The following is a 27,500-nucleotide window of genomic DNA, read 5'->3' on the forward strand; positions in this document are numbered from 1 at the left end:
TGTGTGTGTGTGTATAAATGTGTGTGTGTGTGTGTGAATAAATTGTGTGTGTGTGTGTGTGTGTGTACACTTAAATAATATTTCTTCTTCTTCAGTCTGGTGGACTGTTTCCTGGTTGCCATGGCGCCGGTGGGCGTGTCCCTGTCCCCGACCGGAGACTTCCTGGCGACGGCTCACGTGGACAGTCTGGGCGTGTACCTCTGGTCTGGACCAATCACAGTGCAGCTAATTATAATAACAATAATGTTTAAAAAAGGTTTAATTTGTTAAAAAAACATTTTTGATTATTAAAAATATTTTTAATCCTTTAAATTAAATAGATTTTTATATTTTATATTTTTAATATAAATATATGTCACATCACAATTTTCAGTATTTTAATTTTTAACATTTTAGGTAAAATGAAACTTTTTACTTTTGGTTTTTATTTGTTTTTGTTTTTCAAAAATGTAAGTTAAACTGTAATTTCCTATTTTACAGTGTAAATATTATTATTATTATTTATTGTTTCTAAATATATTCTTGTAATGAACAGAGGAAATCTATATTTACATGTTTACGTTCTTTATGAATGGGTAATATCTGTAATCACTGATCAGCCAATCACAGTGCAGCTCTCCTCCCTCAGGACCAATAGGAGCCTGTGTGGACCTGTGGGGCTCCGCCCCCTCCCAGCTGACCACCAACCGACCGAGGAGACGCTGCCGGGCGTCACGGCGGACGAGTCGGAGCAGGAAGTGACATCAGAGGAGGTTGATGATGCGTACGAGTCGGCGGAGCAGCTGGGGGCGGAGCTTGTGACGCTGTCGCTGCTGCCGGAGTCTCGCTGGAAGAGTCTGCTGCACCTGGACGTCATCAAGGTGACCTCATCACTGACATCATCACGACATCATCACTGACATCATCACGACATCATCTGTATATATGATTTATAATTTAGAAATTTAAACGTGTGTGTGTGTCTGTGTGTGTCTCTGTGTGTGTGTGTGTGTGTGTGTGTCTCTGTGTGTGTGTGTGTGTGTGTGTGTGTGTGTGTGTGTGTGTGTGTGTGTGTGTGTGTGTGTGTGTGTGTGTGTGTGTGTGTGTGTGTGTGTGTGTGTGTGTGTGTGTGTGTGTGTGTGTGTGTGTGTGTGTGTGTGTGTGTGTGTGTGTGTGTAGAGGAGGAATAAACCTGTAGCTCCCCCTGCTGCTCCGGCTGCTGCTCCGTTCTTCCTGCCAACACTTCCTGGTCTCACGCCGAGATTCGCCGAGCCCACGCCATCCGAACAGGAAACACAGGTACAGCTTCTTCTTCTACTGCTTCTTCCACGCAGAGCTTTTATTTCAGACTTTTACATTTTAACCAGAAACAGCCCCGAAATCCCCATCACCAAACCCACCAGACTCCATGTAAATAATCAGGACTTTTAGCGTGTATAGAGCCAGCATATCTCCACCAGACTCCATGTAAATAATCAGGACTTTTAGCGTGTATAGAGCCAGCATATCTCCACCAGACTACATGTAAGTAATCAGGACTTTTAGCATGTATAGAGCCAGCATATTTCCACCAGACTCCATGTAAATAATCAGGACTTTTAGCATGTATAGAGCCAGCATATCTCCACCAGACTCCATGTAAATAATCAGTGATTTTATCATCGTAAAACACACTTCATTCAAAGTGGACAGAAACTAAATCAAACTACCAAAAGCTGTCTTGGTTCATCTTTCCACTGTTCCAACAATCACCACTCTGGTTTGGTTGAAATAAACCCTTAATTCACCCATTTACATGTGGAGATATGCTGGCTCTATACACGCTAAAAGTCCTGATTATTTACATGGAGTCTGGTGGGTTTGGTGATGGTGATTTCGGGGCTGTTTCATGTTAAACTAAAAGGATCTTACTCTTTAACTAAAAGGTCTATCTCTGTAGGGATCCATTCCATAATGTTGTCAGTAATGTGTAATATTAATAATAATAATGGATGATGTTGTTCCAGTCCAAGCTGCTGCGTTGGGGATCGTTGTCTCAGAGGTCAGAGTTCAGCTCTGATCTGGAGTCAGCGCTGCAGACCGGATCATGTGAGGCCACTTCTCTCTCGTTCATCATTAACTCATCTTCATTTTGTTTTAATTGTTGTATTTTTATAAAATATCCTGAGGTATAAGATGTTTTACTAACTCTCTGTCTGTCTGTCGGTCTGTCTGTCTCTCTGTGTGCCTGTCTCTCTCTCTCTGTGTCTGCCTGTCTGTCTGTCTCTCTCTCTCTCTCTCTCTGTGTCTGCCTGTCTGTCTCTCTCTCTCTCTCTCTCCCTCCCTCTCTGTGTCTGCCCCTCCCTCTCTCTCCCTCTCTCTCTCCCTCCCTCTCTGTGTCTGCCTGTCTCTCTCTCTCTCTCTCTCTCTCCCTCCCTCTCTCTGTGTCTGCCTGTCTGTCTGTCTCTCTCTTTCTCTCTCTCTGTCTGTCTCTCTGTCTGCCTGTCTGTCTCTCTCTCTCTCTGTCTGCCTGTCTGCCTGTCTGCCTGTCTGTCTGTCTGTCTGTCTCTCTCTGTCTGCCTGTCTGTCTCTCTGTAGTTGAGCAGCCGCTGCGTCTCCTGAAGGATTGTGGGCCGGCGGCGCTCTCTGTGGAGCTCAGCTGTCTGACATCAGAGGGGGGCGGAGCCAGCAGTCTGACATCAGAGGGGGGCGGAGCCAGCAGCCTCCTGCTCGCCTTCATCCAGATGATTGACAGCATGTTGGCCAGTGGGCGGGACTTTGACCTGGCACACGCTTACCTGGCGCTTTTCCTCAAGGTCAGCCAATCAGAATGCAGCGAGCCGTTAGCTTTCACACAGTCTTTTATTGTGAAAATCTTTACTCAGTTTCCTGTCTGTATTTTTTTTTTCAGCTCCATCTGCGCTCGCTGTCGCAAGACCCTGTTGCCATGGCAGCGTTGCTCCGCCTCTCCTCCCGGCTGGAGGCAGGATGGGCGGAGCTACGGGCTTCATTCGACCAATCATTGTGTCTGCTGACGTACACCAAGAGCGCTCTGCTGTGACACACACACAAACACACACACAGACACACACACACACACAGACACACACACAGAGACACACACAGAGACACACACAGACACAGACACACAGAGACACACACACAGACAGACACACACACAGACACAGACACAGAGACACACACACACAGACACACACACACACAGACACACACAGACACACACAGACACACAGACACACACAGACACACACACAGACACACACAGACACACACTAGACACACACAGACACACACACACACACACACACAGACACACACACAGACACACACAGACACACACACACAGACACAGACACAGACACACACAGACACACACAGACACAGAGACACACACACAGAGACACACACAGAGACACACACACACACACACACAGACAGACACACACACAGAGACACACACACACACACACACACACAGACACACAGAGACACAGAGACACACACAGACACACACACACACAGACACACACACACAGACACACACACACACAGACACACACACACACACACACACACACACACAGAGACACACACACACACAGACACACACACACACAGAGACAGACATCGTGTAAAAGGAGATATTTTGTCTCCTGGAGTTTTGAAAGAAGAATATTTACGTATTGAGAGATTTCTGATTTTTAAGATGTTGTTTCCATGGTGATGAAACATTTGTGTTTTGTTGTAACAAACAGGAATAAATAAATAAACGAGTCGACCAGAACAGTGTGTGTTTGTTTACTTTGTGTGATGATAACTTCTCTCCACTTCTCAGTGTCTCAGGTCTCAGGGTCTCAGGTCTCAGGGTCTCAGGTCTCAGGTCTCAGGGTCTCAGGTCTCAGGTCTCAGGTCTCAGGTCTCAGGTCTCAGGGTCTCAGGTCTCAGGGTCTCAGGTCTCAGGGTCTCAGGTCTCAGGGTCTCAGGTCTCAGGGTCTCAGGGTCTCAGGTCTCAAGTCTCAGGTCTCAGGGTCTCAGGTCTCAGGGTCTCAGGTCTAAGGTCTCAGCGTCTCACATACGGGTGCCTGCAGGTATGGAGAATGTTTTCATGTGCTGGTCTAACCGTCGGCGCTGCTGATCTTTCTTTACTAGACTGGCAGACATTATCTTCACAGTGAACTGAACATTTCCTGGGTTCATTAGAGCAACGTCATCTCACCGGATGGATTTCAGAGACAGGTCCACACCGTTTAGCAACATTTATTTTTCTTGAAAAAACAAATCAGCGTGTACTGGTGATATTAAATAATCAGGACTTTTAGCGTGTATAGAGCCAGCATATCTCCACCAGACTCCATGTAAATAATCAGGACTTTTAGCGTGTATAGAGCCAGCATATCTCCACCAGACTCCATGTAAATAATCAGGACTTTTAGCGTGTATAGAGCCAGCATATTTCCACCAGACTCCATGTAAATAATCAGGACTTTTAGCGTGTATAGAGCCAGCATATCTCCACCAGACTCCATGTAAATAATCAGGACTTTTAGCGTGTATAGAGCCAGCATATTTCACCAGACTCCATGTAAATAATCAGGACTTTTAGCGTGTATAGAGCCAGCATATTTCACCAGACTCCATGTAAATAATCAGGACTTTTAGCGTGTATAGAGCCAGCATATTTCCACCAGACTCCATGTAAATAATCAGGACTTTTAGCGTGTATAGAGCCAGCATATCTCCACCAGACTCCATGTAAATAATCAGGACTTTTAGCGTGTATAGAGCCAGCATATCTCCACCAGACTCCATGTAAATAATCAGGACTTTTAGCGTGTATAGAGCCAGCATATTTCCACCAGACTCCATGTAAATAATCAGGACTTTTAGCGTGTATAGAGCCAGCATATCTCCACCAGACTCCATGTAAATAATCAGGACTTTTAGCGTGTATAGAGCCAGCATATTTCCACATGGACTTTGTTACTTTTACTTGAGTAAAGAGTATTTCTACTTTTATCAGACTATTTTTCAACACAAGTATCTGTACTTCTACTTGAGTACAGGAAGTGAATACTACTTTTGTTTGTATTGAACACATATTGTTTAGTTTCTGTTCAAACAAATCAGGATTATATTATCAACCTTATTATTAGTAGTTTAGATGTTACAGATGTTACAGGTGTTAACTTTATAGTTCATTTTGACCCAAAAAACTAAAATAAATCTTCTTGTTTTTCTTCACTGAAAGCAAACAACATTTATACTTTGATATAGCTCAGAAACATTTTATTTATGAGGGAAGAGGCGGTGTTAGCACAGCACGACCAATCTCAAACATCTACCAGAGCTGCATATTTTATTTAAGAAGAGCATACAGTCACTGCTTCCTAAAACAGGAAGGAAAGATGGCAAAATAATAGCCCACGCTGTTATACATAAATCAAAACGCTTATCAATATCACCCCCCCATCAGTCAGGACCAAGATCTGACCATAGTTACACGTGTCCTTTCCATAAGCTGTCGTTGCTTTAGGCCATTATTTCAGTTGCAGCCCTGGCAGTGGAAGCGATCGTTGGGGGGGGGGCTCTGGAGACTCCAGCCCTGTCTCCCCCTGAAGCAGCTGAAGCAGGGAAAGCTAACACTAAGCTCCTGTAAACTATTTATTGAGTTTCATTTCAGTGAAATAGTCAGTGAGTTGAATTCCCTCTGTGTAGCTATTCTGTGACGTCTTTGAGTTCTTCCTTCATCTTTTCACAGTCATCAACCACCCTGCTACACAGATCAGCCAAATGGGGGATCTCTCTTTTATCTTCAGAAACTCGTCTAATAATCCTCTGTAACTCCTCCACGTCTGTCAGAGTCTTTCTAGCCTGAAGTTCAGCTGATCTTTGCTCCAACTCCTCACACGTCCTCTTTATTTCTTCCAGCTCGTTCTTCAGCCGTTCAACAATCTCCATGATCTCTTTCCTCAGTTTTTCTACTTTGTCTACACTTTCTGTTTGTCTGACTTTCTTTTAAATGATGCACCAATAAGAGTTCCTCCTAGTCCTGTTATTGCTAAAGTGCCCCCCCGCAGTCCACACGCTGATACTGTAATAATGACTCCATATATATTATCTCTCTGCATCGTTCTGACATTAGCAGCGATCTCCCTAAACTCTCTAACAATCTGTCTCATCCTGTCTTCATTGTTGTCAAACTCTCTGATGAATGAAGCTGAATGATTTTTAAGTTTGTTCATTAATTCAGACAGATCATGATAGAAGTCTCTGCTTCTTCTTGGTGTTGACCCTGAACCCCCCATCTCCAGGTCTCCTGGTCCTCCTGGAGAGTTGAGATCTCCTCTTCATTCATTTACTGTTGACCCTGAACCCCCCATCTCCAGGTCTCCTGGTCCTCCTGGAGAGTTGAGATCTCCTCTTCATTCATTTACTGTTGACCCTGAACCCCCCATCTCCAGGTCTCCTGGTCCTCCTGGAGAGTTGAGATCTCCTCTTCAGAGTGATGAAGAAGCTGACTTTAAATCAAACTGGGATCTGATGTGATCAGAAAGGTTCTGTGGAGACAGGAAGAGACACACATCATCAGAATAAACACACACACACACACACACACACACACACACACACACACACACACACACACACACACACACACACACACACACACACACACACACACACACACACACACACACACACACACACACAGAGGTGTACATTATTTTCATTTACAGACTTCAGACTACATGAATATAAAGTCCAACTCCAGGACCAGACTCTACATGAATATAAAGTCTAACTACAGGACCAGACTCTACATGAATATAAAGTCCAACTACAGGACCAGACTACATGAATATAAAGTCCAACTCCAGGACCAGACTACATGAATATAAAGTCCAACTCCAGGACCAGACTACATGAATATAAAGTCCAACTCCAGGACCAGACTCTACAGGAATGTAAAGTCCAACTACAGGATCAGACTCTACATGAATATAAAGTCCAACTCCAGGACCAGACTACATGAATATAAAGTCCAACTACAGGACCAGACTACATGAATATAAAGTCCAACTCCAGGACCAGACTACATGAATATAAAGTCCAACTCCAGGACCAGACTACATGAATATAAAGTCCAACTACAGGACCAGACTACATGAATATAAAGTCTAACTACAGGACCAGACTCTACATGAATATAAAGTCCAACTCCAGGACCAGACTACATGAATATAAAGTCCAACTACAGGACCAGACTACATGAATATAAAGTCCAACTACAGGACCAGACTACATGAATATAAAGTCCAACTCCAGGACCAGACTACATGAATATAAAGTCCAACTCCAGGACCAGACTCTACATGAATATAAAGTCTACCTACAGGACCAGACTACATGAATATAAAGTCCAACTACAGGACCAGACTACATGAATATAAAGTCCAACTCCAGGACCAGACTACATTAATATAAAGTCTAACTCCAGGACCAGACTCTACATGAATATAAAGTCCAACTCCAGGACCAGACTCTACATAAATATAAAGTCCAACTCCAGGACCAGACTCTACATGAATATAAAGTCCAACTCCAGGACCAGACTACATGAATATAAAGTCCAACTCCAGGACCAGACTCTACATGAATATAAAGTCCAACTCCAGGACCAGACTCTACATGAATATAAAGTCCAACTCCAGGACCAGACTACATGAATATAAAGTCCAACTCCAGGACCAGACTACATGAATATAAAGTCCAACTACAGGACCAGACTACATGAATATAAAGTACAACTCCAGGACCAGACTACATGAATATAAAGTCCAACTACAGGACCAGACTACATGAATATAAAGTCCAACTCCAGGACCAGACTCTACATGAATATAAAGTCCAACTCCAGGACCAGACTACATGAATATAAAGTCCAACTCCAGGACCAGACTACATGAATATAAAGTCCAACTATAGGACCAGACTCTACATGAATATAAAGTCCAACTACAGGACCAGACTACATGAATATAAAGTCCAACTCCAGGACCAGACTACATGAATATAAAGTCCAACTACAGGACCAGACTACATGAATATAAAGTCCAACTCCAGGACCAGACTACATGAATATAAAGTCCAACTCCAGGACCAGACTACATGAATATAAAGTCCAACTACAGGACCAGACTACATGAATATAAAGTCCAACTACAGGACCAGACTACATGAATATAAAGTCCTACTCCAGGACCAGACTACATGAATATAAAGTCCAACTACAGGACCAGACTACATGAATATAAAGTCCAACTCCAGGACCAGACTACATGAATATAAAGTCCTACTCCAGGACCAGACTCTACAGAAACACATTAATGGAGTCACACATCATCAGAAAGAGATTTAGTTTATTAGATACCTCGACACAACGTACAACTAAACATCAACAGGACTTTTTCTGCAGATATTGTGTGTAAATGCTGAATGTTGAAACTGATCCTAAACTGGATTTCTGGTTTCATTTTGGAGAGTTTTTTAAACAATGTTTTGATGTCATCTCATCACTATGATAAAAATGTTTTATGAATTCATACTGTAAACTATTTTCTCAATTAACAAGAAAAAAGAGATAAACATACAAAAATATCCAGCGTATATAAACACCATCTCATTCTAATAAATCAGAACAAAGAAAGAAAATGTTTCTGCATGATGCTGTTAGTACAAACTCAACACTTCCTGTTTCAAAGTAAAAGCCCTCTGGACAGAATCCTTTAGTTTCTATCCAGGCTTTTATTGTGAAACATGTGCAGGCCCCCCCCTCGGTGCATCAGCTGCAGCTGCTGCCATCTTGTGGCGCTGCTACGTTACTACACGGATCATCTATTCTCAGCTGGCATCACTTTATGTTTCAGACAGATTTATAAGCAGCAGCATGTTCAGAGAAAGTAGATATCATATTAATAACACGGAGGACTTTCTTCAGATTAACAGGATCAGACGATCATCTGGGTCCAAAATTTTAAATGTGTCAAAAAACTGCAGATTTAGTGGAAATAATTATAATACCATAATTAAACAATCCCTTTCTTCACACTGCAGCGTGTGTGTTCAATGTTGTGTGGAGTCTTTGAGTTCTTCCTTCATCTTCTTCAAGCATTTACAACCACAGCTCCTCCTCCTACTACTGCTAACATTCCTGCTATGCTAACATTCCTGCTACTGCTAACATTCCTGCTACTGCTCCTACTGCTACTACTAACGCTCCTCCTGCTGCTAAATTACCCCCCCCAGTGAACGGAGTTGCAAGGACCAGGAGTCCTAGTCCTACTATTGCTCCTACTCCTCCTGCTACTGCTCCTCCTACTACTGATTCTTCTGCTGCTAGTGCTCCTGCTACAACTCTTCCTGCAGCTCCTCCTGCTACTACTGCTATCGCTCCTACTGCTAAACTAACCCACCCAGTGAACAGAGCTGCAAGGACCTGGATTACTAGTGCTACTGCTGCTCCTGCTCCTCCAGCTACTGCTCCTACTCCTCCAGCAACATATCTTGCTCTTCTGACTTCATCTGTTCTCTCCTGCACCTTTCTGACTTCAATTGTGTTCATTAATTCAGACAGATCAGGAGAGAGGTCGCCGCTCAATCTTCTTCTTGGAACCAAATCCATCTCCAGGTGTCCTGGTCCTCCTGGAGAGTTGAGATCTCCTCTTCAGAGTGATGAAGAAGCTGACTTTAAATCAAACTGGGATCTGATGTGATCAGAAAGGTTCTGTGGAGACAGGAAGAGACACACATCATCAGAATAAACACACACACACACACACACACACACACACACACACACACACACACACACACACAGAGACACACACAGACACACACACAGAGCACACACACACACACACACACAGAGACACACACACACACAGAGACACACACACACACACACACACACACACACACACACACACACACACACACACACACACACACAGAGACACACACACACAGACACACACACACACACACACACACACAGACACACACACACACACACACACACACACACACACACACACACACAGGTGTGTCCTCCAGCTCCTCTCAGGTACACACACACACACACACACACACACACACACACACAAAGACAATAAAAAGAAACTTGTGTTTTACTGCCTTTAGAAATGAGTTCAAACACAACTCCTCCACACATCACTACAACAGTAACAGAGGCATTTAGGTCACTACATTTTATTCTGAAAGGTCCAGGAGGAAACAGTAGAGTCCTGTTGTGTCTGACTTTACGCTGGTGGAGACGACGGTGTGTTTTCTGACAGCAGGAGAAAGGAAATAACAAGAGGCCATCTTATGATGGATCACACCGGCCAAATCAGGCCAGGGGCTTAAAGTTGGCCCCTCCTACTTCCTCCCCCCTTGCCCGGACCCCCCCCATCTTCAAACTCGGCCTTCATTTAGACCTCAGCTACACAGCTGTAAAGTTTCCTGACTGCAGCCTCACGGTTGGGACAAACAGACGTATGAACACCTGGCAAAGTATTTCAAACCTCCTCTGTAGTAGTTCATGTTACAACATGGAGATTTATCTTCAACACAAGAGTCGTCCAAACTTTCTCAGGAAATAAGAAGTGAAGTAGAAACATTATATTTAACATCACAGAGCCAGAAACTAACCCTGAAGAGACCAAAGACTAACGTGTTGTTAACGTATCAAACAGCAACTTACAGTTACACACACACACACACACACACACAAAGACAACAAAAAGAAACTTGTGTTTTACCGCCTTTAGAAATGAGTTCAAACACTTTCATTATGTTCAACTTTCTCTGAAACAAAACGGAATTTAAACGGTGCCAGATGATGTTAGTTTAAAATAAAGTATATTTTATATATATATTTAAACGTTACATTGAATTACCTTCAGCTGGAGCTTCACACGAAGAGAAAAAGCTGCGACACAAACTGTGGGAAGTGAAAGTAAACTTTAAACAGGAAACAAGAAGAAACGCCCAGAGAGGGGCAGCACCAAACTAACCTAAAGTCCCCAGTTTGTGTTCCTCTCTGAGCTGGTGGTGACGTCATGGCGTCCTCTGGTGGACATCAGCAGGAACTACAAGCAGAGCTCCACCAAACATATTCACACATTAAAACATGTTGACAGATTTATTAGTTTAACTTCGTTTCAGAGAAATTAATTCTTTAACTCGTGCAATCCCAAACAGTTTCATTCTACTTATAAACAATGACTTAAGTTATGGTGCCCACGATATATATCACAGCCTTTACTATCATTGGATGGAATAGGCCCTTTTCACGATGGGCAGCGAAAGACCGTCCTGCCAACCAATATGCATCATAAAATAAATGGAGGCTGTAACGTCTTTTCACTCTAAAGTCACTGAAGCTGCTGCTGTTTCAACACACACACACACACACACACACACACACACACACACACACAGACACACACACACACACACACACAGACACACACACACACACACACACACACACACACACACACACACACACACACACACACACACACACACACACAGAGACACACACACACACACCTTCTGAAGTCAAGGTAAAATGAAACCAGTACCACAGGATGATTATTTTGTTGTCTCAAACATCTTCTCCTCTGACTGGACATGGACAGACATGGACATGGACATGGACTGGACATGGACATGGACTGGACAGACATGGACATGGACTGGACAGACATGGACAGACATGGACATGGACTGGACAGACATGGACATGGACTGGACAGACATGGACATGGACATGGACATGACAGTTTGAACTGTGCCCGACAAGGCAACACAATGTCAAGCATGAAGGTGCTCAGAAGGACGTTAACAACATCAAGCACTGCTTGAAATTGGTCAATGAGCGCGGTGAAGACATTCCCAGGTTTGTCCCACACTTCCTGGATGAACTTCCACCTGCTGGTTTTGGCAACATGGATGCCTCGCCGCTTCTCGGCAGGAAGGAACGATTGAGCCGGGAAGTTTCTACTCTTAGAAACGCAGGCAAGCGTGAGGATGTCGTGTCCTCTGTATCTTTTCCCAGAAAAGAGTAGACATGTCCATATTATCTCAGGTTGTTCAGCGTGACCTGGAAAACATAAGGTTGCAGGATAGACCCTTTACATGTTAGGGGAGGGGGTACACATTATATCAGGTGAAAACACTGCCTGACATTTAGTATGTCCCCTCTGCAACTCACATGGTAGACAGGTGAAGAAAGCAGGTAACTGAACAGGCATATTAAAGGAAATGAAATTAAAACAGAAATCACGTTAGAGGGGAGAGAGGGACGGGTTAGCAAAGACGAGGCGTCCTCGCCAGACCACACCTGCAGAGAATGGACAGATGAGGGAGCCTAGATTAAAGGAAATGGACCAGCATGTGATGTGGAGTCACATAGATAGATAGGCCTATATGTAGCTATAAGGTGGATTGGAAAACACAGCATTATTACATGGCTCGGTTATTTCTTCAGAACTGACCGTTGCTAAGTAACACACTGTTGCCATGGACGCAGTTCTGTTCACCCTGGAGGACAGCTATCAATCAATCAATCAATCAATCAATCAATCTATCAATCAATCAATCAATCAATCAATCTATCTATATATCAATCAATCTATCAATCAATCAATCAATCCACACGTCCCTCTCAGTCTTCACCTCCACACGTCCTCTCTCAGTCTTCACCTCCACACGTCCTCTCAGTCTTCACCTCCACACGTCCTCTCTCAGTCTTCACCTCCACACGTCCTCTCTCAGTCTTCACCTCCACACGTCCTCTCTCAGTCTTCACCTCCACACGTCCTCTCTGTCTTCACCTCCACACGTCCTCTCTCAGTCTTCACCTCCACACGTCCTCTCAGTCTTCACCTCCACACGTCCTCTCAGTCTTCACCTCCACACGTCCTCTCAGTCTTCACCTCCACACGTCCTCTCAGTCTTCACCTCCACACGTCCTCTCAGTCTTCACCTCCACACGTCCTCTCTGTCTTCACCTCCACACGTCCTCTCTCAGTCTTCACCTCCACACGTCCTCTCTCAGTCTTCACCTCCACACGTCCTCTCTCAGTCTTCACCTCCACACGTCCTCTCAGTCTTCACCTCCACACGTCCTCTCTCAGTCTTCACCTCCACACGTCCTCTCAGTCTTCACCTCCACACGTCCTCTCTCAGTCTTCACCTCCACACGTCCTCTCAGTCTTCACCTCCACACGTCCTCTCTCAGTCTTCACCTCCACACGTCCTCTCAGTCTTCACCTCCACACGTCCTCTCTCAGTCTTCACCTCCACACGTCCTCTCAGTCTTCACCTCCACACGTCCTCTCTCAGTCTTCACCTCCACACGTCCTCTCTCAGTCTTCACCTCCACACGTCCTCTCAGTCTTCACCTCCACACGTCCTCTCTCAGTCTTCACCACCACACGTCCTCTCAGTCTTCACCTCCACACGTCCTCTCTCAGTCTTCACCTCCACACGTCCTCTCTCAGTCTTCACCTCCACACGTCCTCTCTCAGTCTTCACCTCCACACGTCCTCTCAGTCTTCACCTCCACACGTCCTCTCTCAGTCTTCACCTCCACACGTCCTCTCTCAGTCTGTCTGATCAGCAGCCGTCCACCTGAGTTCCATCCATCCATCTTCGTCCGCTTATCCGGGGTCAGGTCGCGGGGGTAGCAGCTCCAGCAGGGGACCCCAAACTTCCCTGAGTGGCGAGGGAGAGGGTGAGGCTGAAACCGCCCCGAGTGGCTAGGGAGAGGCTGAAACCGCCCTGAGTGGCGAGGGAGAGGGAGAGGCTGAAACCGCCCTGAGTGGCGAGGGAGAGGGCGAGGCTGAAACCGCCCTGAGTGGCGAGGGAGAGGGAGAGGGCGAGGCTGAAACCGCCCTGAGTGGCGAGGGAGAGGGAGAGGGCGAGGCTGAAACCGCCCTGAGTGGCGAGGGAGAGGGAGAGGCTGAAACCGCCCTGAGTGGCGAGGGAGAGGCTGAAACCGCCCTGAGTGGCGAGGGAGAGGGCGAGGCTGAAACCGCCCTGAGCGGCGAGGGTGGCGGGGAGGAAGAGGTTGGGGGAAACCAGGAGGTTCAGAGGAGCGTTGACTTCCAGGATAACAGGCGAGAAGGAAGCCAGCGCCGGCCTCTGACACCTTCTGGATCTTTTCTGTTGTGAGAAAGCTTTCCGTTCTCCCGTCGTCACGCCTCGGTCGCCGCGCACACAACAAACAGCAAAAAGGTTTCTGATTGTCTTATCTCTGACGCTTGTCCTCCGTCTCCACGATGTTCAACCGTCGCCGCGGTCCAGACGCACAAAAAACACGTTGAAATAAATCAATCTTTTACGGTTTCTGAGAAATTTCCAGTGATGTCACATGTTGTTTAAAATATCTAAACTTTGAGAGAACAAAAAGGGAAATTAAACAATTTATTTGGTATTAAAACCATTTTCCCCGAAATAAACAGAGAAAGACATTATTAAATACTTCATAGAACTCTCAGCAGTAAACTTAAAGGAGCAAATATAAAATATAGAATTTCTAAAAAGTTCAAAAAAATACCCGAAATAGATTTCATAGTTTCCCCAAAGACTGTCCTCGTCACAGCAAAAACAGATTACAAAACAATCATTAAACATCAATCACACGCCGATCACTTTACCCACAATGCATCACTCTGTATCAAACAGAAACAAACAGCAGTAACAGAACCTCTCACATTAAAAACAGCTGACGACTCAGCTGGTCCCTTTTGTTGCCATAGTAACAGTTCATACATCACGTCTCCAGTGTTACCTGAGTAACATGTCAGTAGTCTCCAGTGTTACCTGAGTAACATGTCAGTAGTCTCCAGATGTTACCTGAGTAACATGTCAGTAGTCTCCAGATGTTACCTGAGTAACATGTCAGTAGTCTCCAGTGTTACCTGAGTAACATGTCAGTAGTCTCCAGTGTTACCTGAGTAACATGTCAGTAGTCTCCAGATGTTACGTGAGTAACATGTCAGTAGTCTCCAGATGTTACCTGAGTAACATGTCAGCGTGTGTCAGTAGTCTCCAGATGTTACCTGAGTAACATGTCAGTGTGTGTGAGTAGTCTCCAGTGTTACCTGAGCGTCCTCCAGCGTCCTGAGGTTCAGCAGGTGAACATCACACGGCAGCGAGGAGCGTAGCGGCAGGAAGGGGCGGAGCTTTGGCAGCTGGCTGTTGCTCAGGGCAACCATGGTAATGGGGGGGTGGCAGAGGGAGAGCGAGGTCAGGTGGGCGAGCAGAGACAGGTGTTCTACTGAGGCTCCTCCCACTTCCTGTTACACAGAACAAATATACAAATGGTAAAAAAAAAATCAGTCTGGACACACAGACACACACACACACACACTTATAGTCACACAAACACACACACACATATAGTCACACAAACACACACACACACACACACACACCACACCCCCTACACGAAGCCCCTCGCCCGGGTCCAGTGCCCTCCCCTCTTATAAGCCCCTCCCCTCTTATAAGCCCCTCCCCTTGTTCTGATGGCCATCTTGAATGAGTTTTTTCCTGGTTAAATAAAACCCATACAGAGCAGCGTTATCTGGTCTGTCTGTACAGAGCAGCGTTACCTGGTCTGTCTGTACAGAGCAGCGTTACCTGGTCTGTCTGGCAGCGTTACCTGGTCTGTCTGTACAGAGCAGCGTTACCTGGTCTGTCTGTACAGAGCAGCGTTACCTGGTCTGTCTGTACAGAGCAGCGTTACCTGGTCTGTCTGTACAGAGCAGCGTTACCTGGTCTGTCTGTACAGAGCGGTGTTACATGGTCTGAGCGCTGCGACGGCCTGACTCTGCGCTGCCAGCAGAGTCAGACGAGACGCTGAGTCCTGCAGGAAGGCAGCTGTGCTCATTGGGTAGAAGTTGGCCTGCAGTGGGAGCTTGGCCAAGGTCCGCCGCTGCTGCATCTATACATCACAAATCAGTAAAGGATCAATAAACAGTCAGTAAAGGATCAATAAACACTAAGGGTCCTATCTTGCACCCAGCGGAGCACTGCATAAAGCTCGACGCAAGTGTGCTATTTTAAGACCATCCAGCGCCCACGTGGTTTAAACATCAAACGCACCTGCGCCCATCTGTGGCCCATGGGCGTGCTGGTCTTAAACGGAGGTGTGTTCAGGTGCATTCTGGGCGTGCTGGTCTTAGAGGGAGGTGTGTTCAGGTGCATTCTGCTGGTCTTACAGGGAGGTGTGTTCAGGTACATTCTGGTCTTATTGGGAGGTGTGTTCAGGTACATTCTGCTGGTCTTACAGGGAGGTGTGTTCAGGTGCATTCTGGGCGTGCTGGTCTTACAGGGAGGTGTGTTCAGGTGCATTCTGCTGGTCTTACAGGGAGGTGTGTTCAGGTACATTCTGGTCTTATTGGGAGGTGTGTTCAGGTACATTCTGCTGGTCTTACAGGGAGGTGTGTTCAGGTGCATTCTGGGCGTGCTGGTCTTACAGAGAGATGTGTTCAGGTACATTCTGGTCTTACAGGGAGGTGTGTTCAGGTGCATTCTGCTGGTCTTACAGGGAGGTGTGTTCAGGTGCATTCTGCTGGTCTTACAGGAAGGTGTGTTCAGGTACATTCTGGGCGTGCTGGTCTTACAGGGAGGTGTGTTCAGGTGCATTCTGGGAATATTGCTATCTTGAGGCAGCGGGAAGTGTTTAGACAATTCAGAGATGTGTGTCATTTATTTTCACAAAGAACAATAAATTACAAACTAAAGATGCTCTGTTTTTATTGGCTGCAGAGATGAGAACACAATTCACAAACAAAAAATTTAAACTCCCTTTTTGAGATAAAATCCTTTTAAAAGTAAAACTGTGTAATGCACTGTGGGCTCAATGTTTGATATATAAAAAATCTGAATAGTATTTTTGTGAAGAACAGTCTGGAGATGAAGTTACCGAAGTTTGTTGTCAATAGAGCCAAAAATGTGGGAGGAGATAGGTTTAAGAAGTTTGGCAGTTTTTGTGTGGAATTGTCACCCACCGTTAGGGTTGGGCACCGAGAACTGATTCCAAGTAGGAATCAGTTCAGTTCAGTTTCAAAAATTATGATTCCAGTGGAATCGTTTCTTTACTGGAATCGTTTGGAGGATTTGGTTCAAATCTAACATGCCAAGTCCTGGTCATGAAGCGATGTCATGAAGCGACGTCATGAAGCGACATCATGTAGCGACGTCATGAAGCGACGTCATGAAGCGACGTCATGTAGCGACGTCATGAAGCGACGTCATGAAGCGACGTCATGTAGCGACGTCATGAAGCGACGTCATGAAGCGTCGTCATGTATCGACGTCATGTAGCGACGTTATGTAGCGACGTTATGAAGTGACGTTATGTAGCGACGTTATGAAGTGACGTTATGAAGCGACGTCATGTAGTGACGTTATGTAGCGACGTTATGAAGTGACATTATGTAGCGACGTTATGAAGTGACGTTATGTCGCGACGTTATGTCGTGGCGTTATGAAGCGACGTTATGTCGCGACGTCATGTAGTGACGTTATGTAGCGACGTTATGAAGTGACATTATGTAGCGACGTTATGAAGTGACGTTATGAAGCGACGTGATGTAGTGACGTGATGAAGTGATGTGATGTTCAGGTGCATTCTGCTGGTCTTACAGGGAGGTGTGTTCAGGTGCATTCTGCTGGTCTTACAGGGAGGTGTGTTCAGGTGCATTCTGCTGGTCTTACAGGGAGGTGTGTTCAGGTGCTTTCTGCTGGTCTTACAGGGAGGTGTGTTCAGGTGCATTCTGCTGGTCTTACAGGGAGGTGTGTTCAGGTGCATTCTGGGAATATTGCTATCTTGAGGCAGCGGGAAGTGTTTAGACAATACAGAGATGTGTGTCATTTATTTTCACAAAGAACAATAAATTACAAACTAAAGATGCTCTGTTTTTATTGGCTGCAGAGATGAGAACACAATTCACAAAAAAAAATTTAAACTCCCTTTTTGAGATAAAATCCTTTTAAAAGTAAAACTGTGTAATGCACTGTGGGCTCAATGTTTGATATATAAAAAATCTGAATAGTATTTTTGTGAAGAACAGTCTGGAGATGAAGTTACCGAAGTTTGTTGTCAATAGAGCCAAAAATGTGGGAGGAGATAGGTTTAAGAAGTTTGGCAGTTTTTGTGTGGAATTGTCACCCACCGTTAGGGTTGGGCACCGAGAACTGATTCCAAGTAGGAATCAGTTCAGTTCAGTTTCAAAAATTATGATTCCAGTGGAATCGTTTCTTTACTGGAATCGTTTAGAGGATTTGGTTCAAATCTAACATGCCAAGTCCTGGTTTCCGTAGCGGCCAGGCTCTCGTTGTGTTGCAGCCTTGGAGCTCAGTAAGCAGCGCTCTAGTGTGACTGTATTTTACATTGAGAAAGCTGTAAAACTACAACCCACCATTGAATCAAAATAAAACTTTCCTCTTATTTGTGAAATAAGCATGTGACCATTTTCAACTCCACCCTCAAAGAACCAGAATCGAGAATCGATAAGAACCAGAATCGAAAGGAAGAATCGCAATTGGAATCAGAATCGTTAAAATCCAAACGATGCCCAACCCTACCCACCGTTTATGTAATTCATCGTCTTTGGGAAAAGTAAAAAAACTAACAGAGGGGGGGGGGCATTTTTTCAAATACGCCGCACTTTCGCCGCGTAAATTTCTGATTCCAGCGCAAAATATGCGGGGCTTGCATGATGTCATAATCCCCGCATTTTCGTTGCAAAAAAAGTCACATATTTTGCGTTTACTTCACACAAGAGCAGCCGTTCTCCCCTGGTGCCATGGGGAACGTCATGAAGCGACGTCGTGAAGCCACGTCGTGAAGCCACGTCATGAAGCCACATCGTGAAGCCACGTCGTGAAGCGACGTTATGAAGTGACGTTATGAAGCGACGTCATGTAGTGTAATGGAAAAATTACATAGACCATGATTTTCTTAACAATGATTGTTCATCTATTGAGTAATTTTTAATTATAAGTAGATCCTTAAAATATGCCTCTGAAACATGTGTCTCCTAAAGATATTTCCTGAAAGTAAGTCCTCCAGTGTTGAAGATAGCTGAAAATGTTATGACCCTGTAATTCTCCACTGTAAGCAAATGGTTACAACACACAGTTTGCCCGAACTTAAGGTTGGAGCCTGAACCAATCTGTAGACGAGATAAATTCCTGACTCCTAAGATTGAAGGACTTCTTACGCACTAGACAGATGTACAGGGACAGCTTTAGACAGCAGTGTTCAAGATTAGAATGTTTTCCAAACATGGTCGTGTTTCTGCTGGGAAAATGGGATATAAGGAGAGGGCATATGTTACGCGAGGCACAGAACGGCTGTCACTTTGTAACTCTGTTCATTGTGAATTGCTGTTCTTGTCATTGTTTGATTGTTCTCTCGAGAAAATAATTAAACCCTTCCACCGAATACCTAAACTTTTAATCCAGTTTGCAGCCTGTCTTTATTTTGTTTCAACAAAGTCTCTTCTTCACCCAAATTCCTCCCTCGCTGAACAGAAACTTCCACCACAAACTTGGCGTTGTCGGCAGGATTTCAAGTAGGGATCAGATCGGGACTCCCCGGGCGACTGATGATAGTACACTCCAGGGATCTGATGATCACCTGCCTCTAAACCTCGCCAAAACATCTTTGAGAGACAGAGGGTCAGAAACCACGGAGGGCTCGCTGATTCCACTCTGAAATCCAAACGAAAAGGAAGCAATTTCAAACCAGCGGGGGTAAGTTGAAGTTTCAACTATTAACAAGGTGAATTGGATATTGAGACAGTCTGTGAGACAGAGATATTGACCGTGGCTTCACTGAGGGTATTCGCTGAAAGTCTATCTTTGCTTTGGGAAAATTTTGGGTTGTGTACAAAACAGGAAAAGAGAGTTTTCTTTGGCACCCAGGTTGTTTAGTATAACAGATAAGAGCGCCAGCTGTCATCATTTCATCCAATCCGGACTAGAACGGGGTGACGGATAGATTTCAAAATCATACGGATAAACATCATCGTAGCTGTTCGTCAGGATTTTTAGCGTTTAGGAAATCTATCACAGATAAGCAGTCATTGTAGCTTAAATTAAGTTGCAGCTGTTTACAGGTTTTTCCGCAAAGTTTACCGTGAACTAAACTGTATTTACTCCACACGCTTTTTCCCAGGAATCTTCTTCTTCTCTGCCCACCATGGCAGTTCCCAGTTCAATCACCCTCACCAGCTCCCCCCATGGCCTGACATGTCACCACCTCGTCATCTACACAAAAGCTCTGGCCTATTCTCATACCACTACTCATCGTCAAACTGCATCCCCTCACTGTGGGGAAACCGTATTTCTTCATCACGTCATGACAACAATTCTCTGCTCCTCGGATGGTCCGAGTTCCCGAGACTGGAAGTTGTTCTTCTGACTTCGGTCTCTTCCCGTGCTCTGAAGCTGGAAAATCAGAATGTTGATTGTAACCACAACAACAAACATGGATGCTACAAAGAAGATGTGGAGACTGTTACTACTCAGAGTGACCTAAGTTTAGTAACATTAGTAAGTCAAGTTTTTTATTAGCATTTAATATGAATATCAAGTCAGTTCCTAACGTTCCCTGACTTGTTAATCAAGGTTAAATGCTAATAAATTCTAAAGCATTGCTCCAGCCAATGTTATAAAGAGTTAAATACCGTACTGAGAGAGGGGGGGGACGACATGCAGCAGAGGGCCGCAGATCGAAACCGAACCCGCAACCGCTGTGTCGAGGACTGAGCCTCTGCACAGACGAGCCAACCAGGCACCCCCAAATACTGTACTAATGTTAATAAATAACTTTTCTAACTAGTCTGGGTCACTTTTTATGGACAACAACTAACAGCAATACCAAATAAAAAAAATATTTGAACAAAAGTTTATATAAAATTTGTGAATTTATGAAAGGTTCCTTACTGTTAATTAAACATCTAGTTTTGCCCGCCAGAAATGAAAGAATACTACAATTGCATCCTGCATCAAGAAATATAATAATATAAAACTATCATTAGGGCTTGTGCGGACCAAAGTGTCAAGCCTGTAAATCTGAGGTGTCTGACACCACATGAATGCAGCATTTCTCTTATAACGTTCACCTTTTTGGCTTTTAGTTTAATACATTTTTTTAGTTGATGAAAAACAAACAACTCATGTTTGGTCTCAACATTAAGTCTCACCTTGACCCGGGCTTATTGACTTATGACTTAAGTTTCTTTGATGTTTTTTGGCACTTGGTTCTTGTCACACTGTTTTGTGTTTGATTAGTAAGATCACATGTATTCAGGGCATCAGCTCTGGATATTTAACTGAGGCAGAGATCACACTGACATCCAGACGCACGAGGAACAAGGAACGAGACTACTACACTACTTCAGCTGAGGTGCGTCCCGTTTGTCTCGGTGTTTCAACAGGACAGAAAAGTATCTTTAGAGGTTTAAAACTTCAGTTTAAAGATCTCAACACTTTGAGCTGCTCTCAGATCTTCATCAGGCATAAAAACACCTGCACTTTGAATCAACTAAAAGACTTCAGAGGACTTGAGGGGGATTCCTGGTTCATACATTAAAAAGAGACAAACTGCTGAAGAACATGAAATATATTCACTTCATAATCATATCTGTCACTTATTGTTTGTTAGAATTTGGTGTAGAGCTCTGATTCAAAGATGATTCTTGTCTGTTAAGGTGGGGTGAGTCCTGGTGAAACTAATGTTGTGGCCAGTTAGTGTCTCTCAGTCTTCAAAGCTATAACCAACACTTCAGTTTTATCCTGGTTGAGTTGTTTATCATATTTTGTATATTTCCTGTGTGTTATTAGACTATATTCCAGTTGCAGAGTGCTGTGACAGTCCTGAACCATGCGTCCTGTTGTGTTTACTGCCGTCCTTCTTCTGGTGGTGCTGATGTTCATGTCGGACTCTGCAGCCTGTAAGAACAACCAGTCACTAAGTAATCAGTCTACACAAACAACAGGAACACAACACTGACAAAGCATCTTCTTTTCTGTGAAACAGGGGATCCTGCATCAATGTGTAGGACCAAATATCTGGACACACCGTGTAAAAAGAACATTGGTGAAGGCTGGTTCCAGATGACTAACGACCGCTGTGTGAAGGCGTTCTACAATACTCAGCATCTGGGCCATTCTGATGCAGAGGTGATAAAACACACACATCAGACTACAGACAGTACAGACCTCATCCTGTTCAGACAGTCACTTGCAAAAGATGTGAGGAAAGAGGATTTGAGAAAACTAATTTTTAGTAAAATGTGACGTTTAATAGTATATTCTACAAGTATATTCTGATTACTTTGTGATGGCGGACCGGATTAATTTCCAGGTTGAGCGAGGATAGATCAAATAAGGGAATTAATATGACAAATGATGAAATGTCAGTGAAAACTAATTCTCCTTCCCTGTGTTTATTTCAGATGAGCTGTAGAAAGTACCCAAATGGCCATCTGGTATCGATCCACAGCACTGTGCAGCTGGCTCAAGTGGAATGTGCCATGTACAGAGCCACCACCAGAAAAGCTCACTACTGGATCGGACTCTATGTAAGCAGTGAATGTTTCTGTTCAGTCACAAACCCTAGTTTCATACAACAGGTTTGTGTAACATCGTACCAAAACTTAGGCCTAACAATTCATATAATATCCTACAAAATGATATTATGTGATACAAACTGCCCTCTCTTTTTAAATGTGTAGTTAACTTCTCCGTTAGCTTCCATAGTTGGAAGCAGCCAACTGGTGCTATCCACCAGCTGACAGACGGGAGAGTTAATCTGATGATTATTGGCCGGTTGGATATTAAACAAAAAACACAATTTGAATGACAGCAGTAGTAGTCACCCTCAGGCAATCATTTGTTTTTCTTTTTTTCTTTGTAGAAGAAGAAATTTCAGCAGTGGATTTGGACGGATGACACAAACCGTATTTTCTCCAGTTGGGCTACTGGCCAGCCTGACAACTTGTTGTTCAGAGAGAATTGTGTTGAGATGAACTACTGGGGTAAGTGAACAAACGGCTCAGGAGCAGAGCTAGTAGTTTAGTAGAAATTAATCACTTTTTTATTCATTTCATTTTCACCTCAGAGTCTATATCCACTTCCAGGATTTCTCCCTTGCCGCTGGAAGTTCCAGATTTCACTCTTTATGACCGGATGTCCGTTATCTTACGCTTTCTTTGTGTTGGAATTTTAAGCTCTTTATGAGGACTATGGTTACCTGCTCCTCAGATCTCTGCAGGGTAAATCCAGACAGCTAGCTAGACTATCTGTCCTCCAGGTAGGGAATGAGTCCTTACTCATTTAAACTCCTTAGGAGTTTAAATACCTTGTTCGTGAGTGAGGGGACAACGGAGCAGGAGATTGGTCGGAGAATTGGCTGCTCCTTCGCGTCGAAAGGAGCCAGTTGAGGTGGTTTCGGGCATCTGGTAAGGATGCCCCCTGGGCGCCTCCCTAGGCAGGTGTTACAGGCACGTACAGCTGGGAGGAGGCCTCGGGGGAGACCCAGGACTAGGTGGAGGGACTTCCAGCTGGGAGGAGGCCTCGGGGGAGACCCAGGACTAGGTGGAGGGACTTCCAGCTGGGAGGAGGCCTCGGGGAAGACCCAGGACTAGGTGGAGGGACTTCCAGCTGGGAGGAGGCCTCGGGGAAGACCCAGGACTAGGTGGAGGGACTTCCAGCTGGGAGGAGGCCTCGGGGAAGACCCAGGACTAGGTGAGGTGTGAAGCTCAGTTATCCGTGAGGAGCTCGGAGTAGAGCCGCTGCGCCTAGCGTCGGAGGGACGTCCAGCTGAGGTGGTCTCGGGGGAAGACCCAGGACTAGGTGGAGGGACGTCCAGCTGGGAGGAAGCCTCGGGGGAGACCCAGGACTAGGTGGAGGGACGTCCAGCTGGGAGGAGGCCTCGGGGAAGACCCAGGACTAGGTGGAGGGACGTCCAGCTGGGAGGAGGCCTCGGGGAAGACCCAGGACTAGGTGAGGTGTGAAGCGAAGAGATATAATCCCTCCACCTAGTCCTGGGTCTTCGTGCCTGGAACACCTCCCTAGGGAGCTGTTCCAGGCACGTCCAGCTGGGAGGAGGCCTCGGGGGAGACCAGGACTAGGTGGAGGGACGTCCAGCTGGGAGGAGGCCCCGGGGTAAGACCCAGGACTAGGTGGAGGGATTATATCTCCAACCTGGCCTGGGAACGCCTCGGGATCCCCCAGTCGGAGCTGGTTAATGTGGCTCGGGAAAGGGAAGTTTGGGGTCCCCTACTGGAGCTGCTCCTCCCTCGGGGGAGACCCAGGACTAGGTGGAGGCACGTCCGAACAAATACAACAAACAAGGTATTTAAACTCCTTAGGAGTTTAAATACCTTGTTCGTGAGTGAGGGGACAATGGAGCAGGAGATTGGTCGGAGAATTGGCTGCTCCTTTGCAACTAAAATTTTGGAAAAAAACTACAAATATGTCTGTGTCTGTGTGTGTGTCTCTGTGTGTGTGTGTGTGTGTGTGTGTGTGTGTGTGTGTGTGTGTGTGTGTGTGTGTGTGTGTGTGTGTGTGTGTGTGTGTGTGTGTGTCTGTGTGTGTGTGTGTGTGTGTGTGTGTGTGTGTGTGTGTGTGTCTGTGTGTGTGTGTGTGTGTGTGTGTGTGTGTGTGTGTGTGTGTGTGTGTGTGTGTGTGTGTGTGTGTGTGTGTGTGTGTGTGTCTGTCTGTGTGTGTGTGTGTGTGTGTGTCTGTGTGTGTGTGTGTGTGTGTGTGTGTGTGTGTGTGTGTGTGTGTGTGTGTGTGTGTGTGTGTGTGTGTGTGTGTGTGTGTGTGTGTACTGAGACTCAGAGGAACGATCAGACAGGAGTTTGAGTTATTTTATCATCCAACACAACCAGCTCAGGATCAACTACAACTCCCATGATGCTTAGACACAAAATAGCAACAATAACGTCAAAAAGAGCAACAAAACGCATTTCTACAATTTGATGATCACAGCTTCCATCTTTAAAGGACTGGAAGTGGAGGAAGTTTACAATGTTCACGAGGAATCTGTTCAATCATTCTGAATTATTTCATACAAAGTTCATTCATTAGTTCATAACAATAAGCTGAAATATTTCTGTAAGTGTGATCCTGTACAGACTCAACTGATCAGCAGTGAGAAACAGGAGGAGACTCTCCGTCCTACACAGGACTCAGAGACACTGAGGAACCAGGAGACCAGAACCTGAACCCAGGACAGAGAGGCTGAGTGAATGTGGTGTTGAAGGTGTGGAGGAGGATCAGTGAGTCAGAGGAGACTGAGTAGAAGGACAGAGAGCCAGCAGGAACGTCCACATACACTGCTACTCTACCAGAGACAGAGGAGGAGGAGATGGATGCTACTCTATTAGAGACAGAGGAGGAGGAGATGGATGCTACTCTATTAGAGACAGAGGAGGAGGAGATGGATGCTACTCTCTTAGAGACAGAGGAGGAGGAGATGGATGCTACTCTCTTAGAGACAGAGGAGGAGGAGATGGATGCTACTCTACCAGAGACGGAGGAGGAGGAGATGGATGTTCTTCTCTTAGAGACAGAGCAGGAGGAGATGGATGTTCCTCTCTTAGAGACAGAGGAGGAGGAGATGGATGCTACTCTCTTAGAGACAGAGGAGGAGGAGATGGATGCTACTCTATCAGAGACAGAGGAGGAGGAGATGGATGCTACTCTACCAGAGACAGAGGAGGAGGAGGAGATGGATGCTACTCTCTTAGAGACAGAGGAGGAGGAGATGGATGCTACTCTCTTAGAGACAGAGGAGGAGGAGATGGATGCTACTCTCTTAGAGACAGAGGAGGAGGAGATGGATGTTCCTCTCTTATTGTGCCTGACAGAGTAACCATCATCATTGCAGGGGGCTACAAACTAAATAATGTGTGAATGGAGCACGATTGATGGGGCGGAGATTCCCATGCAGCCTCTCTCTCGCTCTGAGCGCTTCCTGTTCCAGCAGCGGGGAGATGGGCACTCGCCGCGGATTGCAGCCGATGAACTCCGCGGAAAACCCAACACAAGGATAGCCCAGATCGCCGGTGGAGGATGATGCCAGGTACGATCTGAGCCCTGACACGTACTCCGCCTCTCTTACCGCGTCTCCTGCGGCGATTGTTGCGGAGCGGCAGGCAGGGCTGACGCCATAGATGGGCCGGTATGGACGCCAGGAAAGGCGGCGGCGTAGATTGACCGTCAGAGCCGTAGATCGGCACTTTCTCCGCAGAATAATATATACTTAAAAGAGTCAGGCGGTCATACACCAGCAGAGGTGACACATTTCTAATGACAAACAGTAGAAAGAGGCAAATATACAATAATTCCAACACAGGTAAGCAGAGACACACACAGCGGCGCCATCTTGAACCCGGAAGTCCTGATACATGTATTTGGGAAATAATGATAGACTCCAGAATCATTGAAGAAGAAGAAGAAGAAGAAGAAGAAGAAGAGAAGAAGAAGAAGAGGAAGAAGAAGAAGAAGAGAAGAAGAAGAAGAAGAAGAAGAAGAGAAGAAGAAGAAGAGAAGAAGAAGAAAAGAAGAAGAAGAAGAAGAGAAAAAGAAGAGAAGAAGAAGAAGAAAAGAAGAGAAGAAGAAGAAGAAGAAGAAGAAGAAGAAGAGAAGAAGAAGAGAAGAAGAAGAAGAAGAAGAAGTTAAACAGGACTCAGAGACACTGAGGAACCAAGAGACCAGAACCCAGGATAGAGAGGCTGAGTGAATGTGGTGTTGAAGGTGTGGAGGAGGATCAGTGAGTCAGAGGAGACTGAGTAGAAGGACAGAGAGCCAGCAGGAACGTCCACATACACTGCTACTCTACCAGAGACAGAGGAGGAGGAGATGGATGTTACTGTGTTAGAGACAGAGGAGGAGGAGATGGATGCTACTCTCTTAGAGACAGAGGAGGAGGAGATGGATGTTCCTCTCTTATTGTGCCAGACAGAGTAACCATCAGCATAGCAGTTCAGACTCCAGGACTGATCATTACCTCCAAACACACAGTCAACACTGTCTCCTCTCCTCCTGATTCCTCTGTAACTCACTGATATATCAACCCTTCCTCTCGTCTCAACCTCCCAGTAACAGCGACCAGTCAGACCATCTCTACACAGCAGCTGATGATAGGAGTCAAACCTCTCTGGATGATCAGGATATGGCTGATCCTCCTTCACTAATGTCACCTTCCTGTTGTTGTCAGACAGTTTGAGGTTTCTGTTCACTGTGTTTGTGTCGACTGTGAGTTCACAGGAATCTGACGGAGAGAAGGAGACACAACACAGCTGCAGTTATTAACCAATCAGCACTTTGATGATGACATCAGAGGGTTGAATGAGTGATGTCACAGTTTGATGAATGAAATTAAAAACAGACTTACACTTCCTCAGACCTGGTGTCAACCA

General features: G+C 45.3%; 2 protein-coding genes and 2 long non-coding RNA genes across 6 annotated transcripts in view; 1 reads left to right on the forward strand and 3 right to left on the reverse strand.

The window, feature by feature from the left end:
* The window catches only part of wdr36 (WD repeat domain 36), a 21,948-nt gene extending 18,838 nt beyond the window's left edge, over positions 1-3,110 (forward strand). The window contains exons 17-22 of one of the 2 annotated variants that reach the window (XM_078271803.1): positions 96-203; positions 638-860; positions 1,159-1,278; positions 1,986-2,067; positions 2,557-2,774; positions 2,870-3,110. In XM_078271803.1, coding sequence (XP_078127929.1) covers positions 96-203; positions 638-860; positions 1,159-1,278; positions 1,986-2,067; positions 2,557-2,774; positions 2,870-3,019 — 901 coding nt within the window. In that variant the 3' untranslated portion in view covers positions 3,020-3,110. Of the gene's footprint in view, positions 1-95; positions 204-628; positions 861-1,158; positions 1,279-1,985; positions 2,068-2,556; positions 2,775-2,869 lie in introns of both variants that reach the window. The other variant, XM_078271801.1, reaches the window with a different exon arrangement.
* A 5,269-nt stretch (positions 3,111-8,379) lies between these two features.
* Positions 8,380-11,048, reverse strand: LOC144530968 (uncharacterized). The gene is made up of 2 exons (XR_013503174.1): positions 10,938-11,048; positions 8,380-9,763 (listed from the first exon to the last, which is right to left on the reverse strand). It is a non-coding gene; the product is annotated as an uncharacterized LOC144530968 (long non-coding RNA).
* Positions 11,049-14,461: 3,413 nt separating this feature from the next.
* LOC144530969 (uncharacterized) lies at positions 14,462-17,342 on the reverse strand. 2 transcript variants are annotated; one of them, XR_013503176.1, is made up of 3 exons: positions 15,828-17,342; positions 14,908-15,350; positions 14,462-14,842 (listed from the first exon to the last, which is right to left on the reverse strand). It is a non-coding gene; the product is annotated as an uncharacterized LOC144530969 (long non-coding RNA). The 2 variants fall into 2 exon arrangements; XR_013503175.1 differs by having other exon boundaries at positions 14,875-15,350.
* Positions 17,343-24,930: 7,588 nt separating this feature from the next.
* The window catches only part of LOC144531341 (stonustoxin subunit alpha-like), a 2,657-nt gene continuing 87 nt past the window's right edge, over positions 24,931-27,500 (reverse strand). The window contains exons 1-2 of the mRNA XM_078271425.1: positions 27,476-27,500; positions 24,931-27,352 (exon numbers count right to left, since the gene is read on the reverse strand). The exon at positions 27,476-27,500 is cut by the window's right edge and continues 87 nt beyond it. Of these exons, the coding sequence (XP_078127551.1) occupies positions 26,757-27,352; positions 27,476-27,500 (621 nt within the window). The 3' untranslated portion in view covers positions 24,931-26,756. The remainder of the gene's footprint in view (positions 27,353-27,475) is intronic.

The sequence above is a fragment of the Sander vitreus genome, chromosome 16, assembly GCF_031162955.1.
Source record: "Sander vitreus isolate 19-12246 chromosome 16, sanVit1, whole genome shotgun sequence".
In the NCBI taxonomy this organism is placed as follows: Eukaryota; Metazoa; Chordata; class Actinopteri; order Perciformes; family Percidae; genus Sander; species Sander vitreus.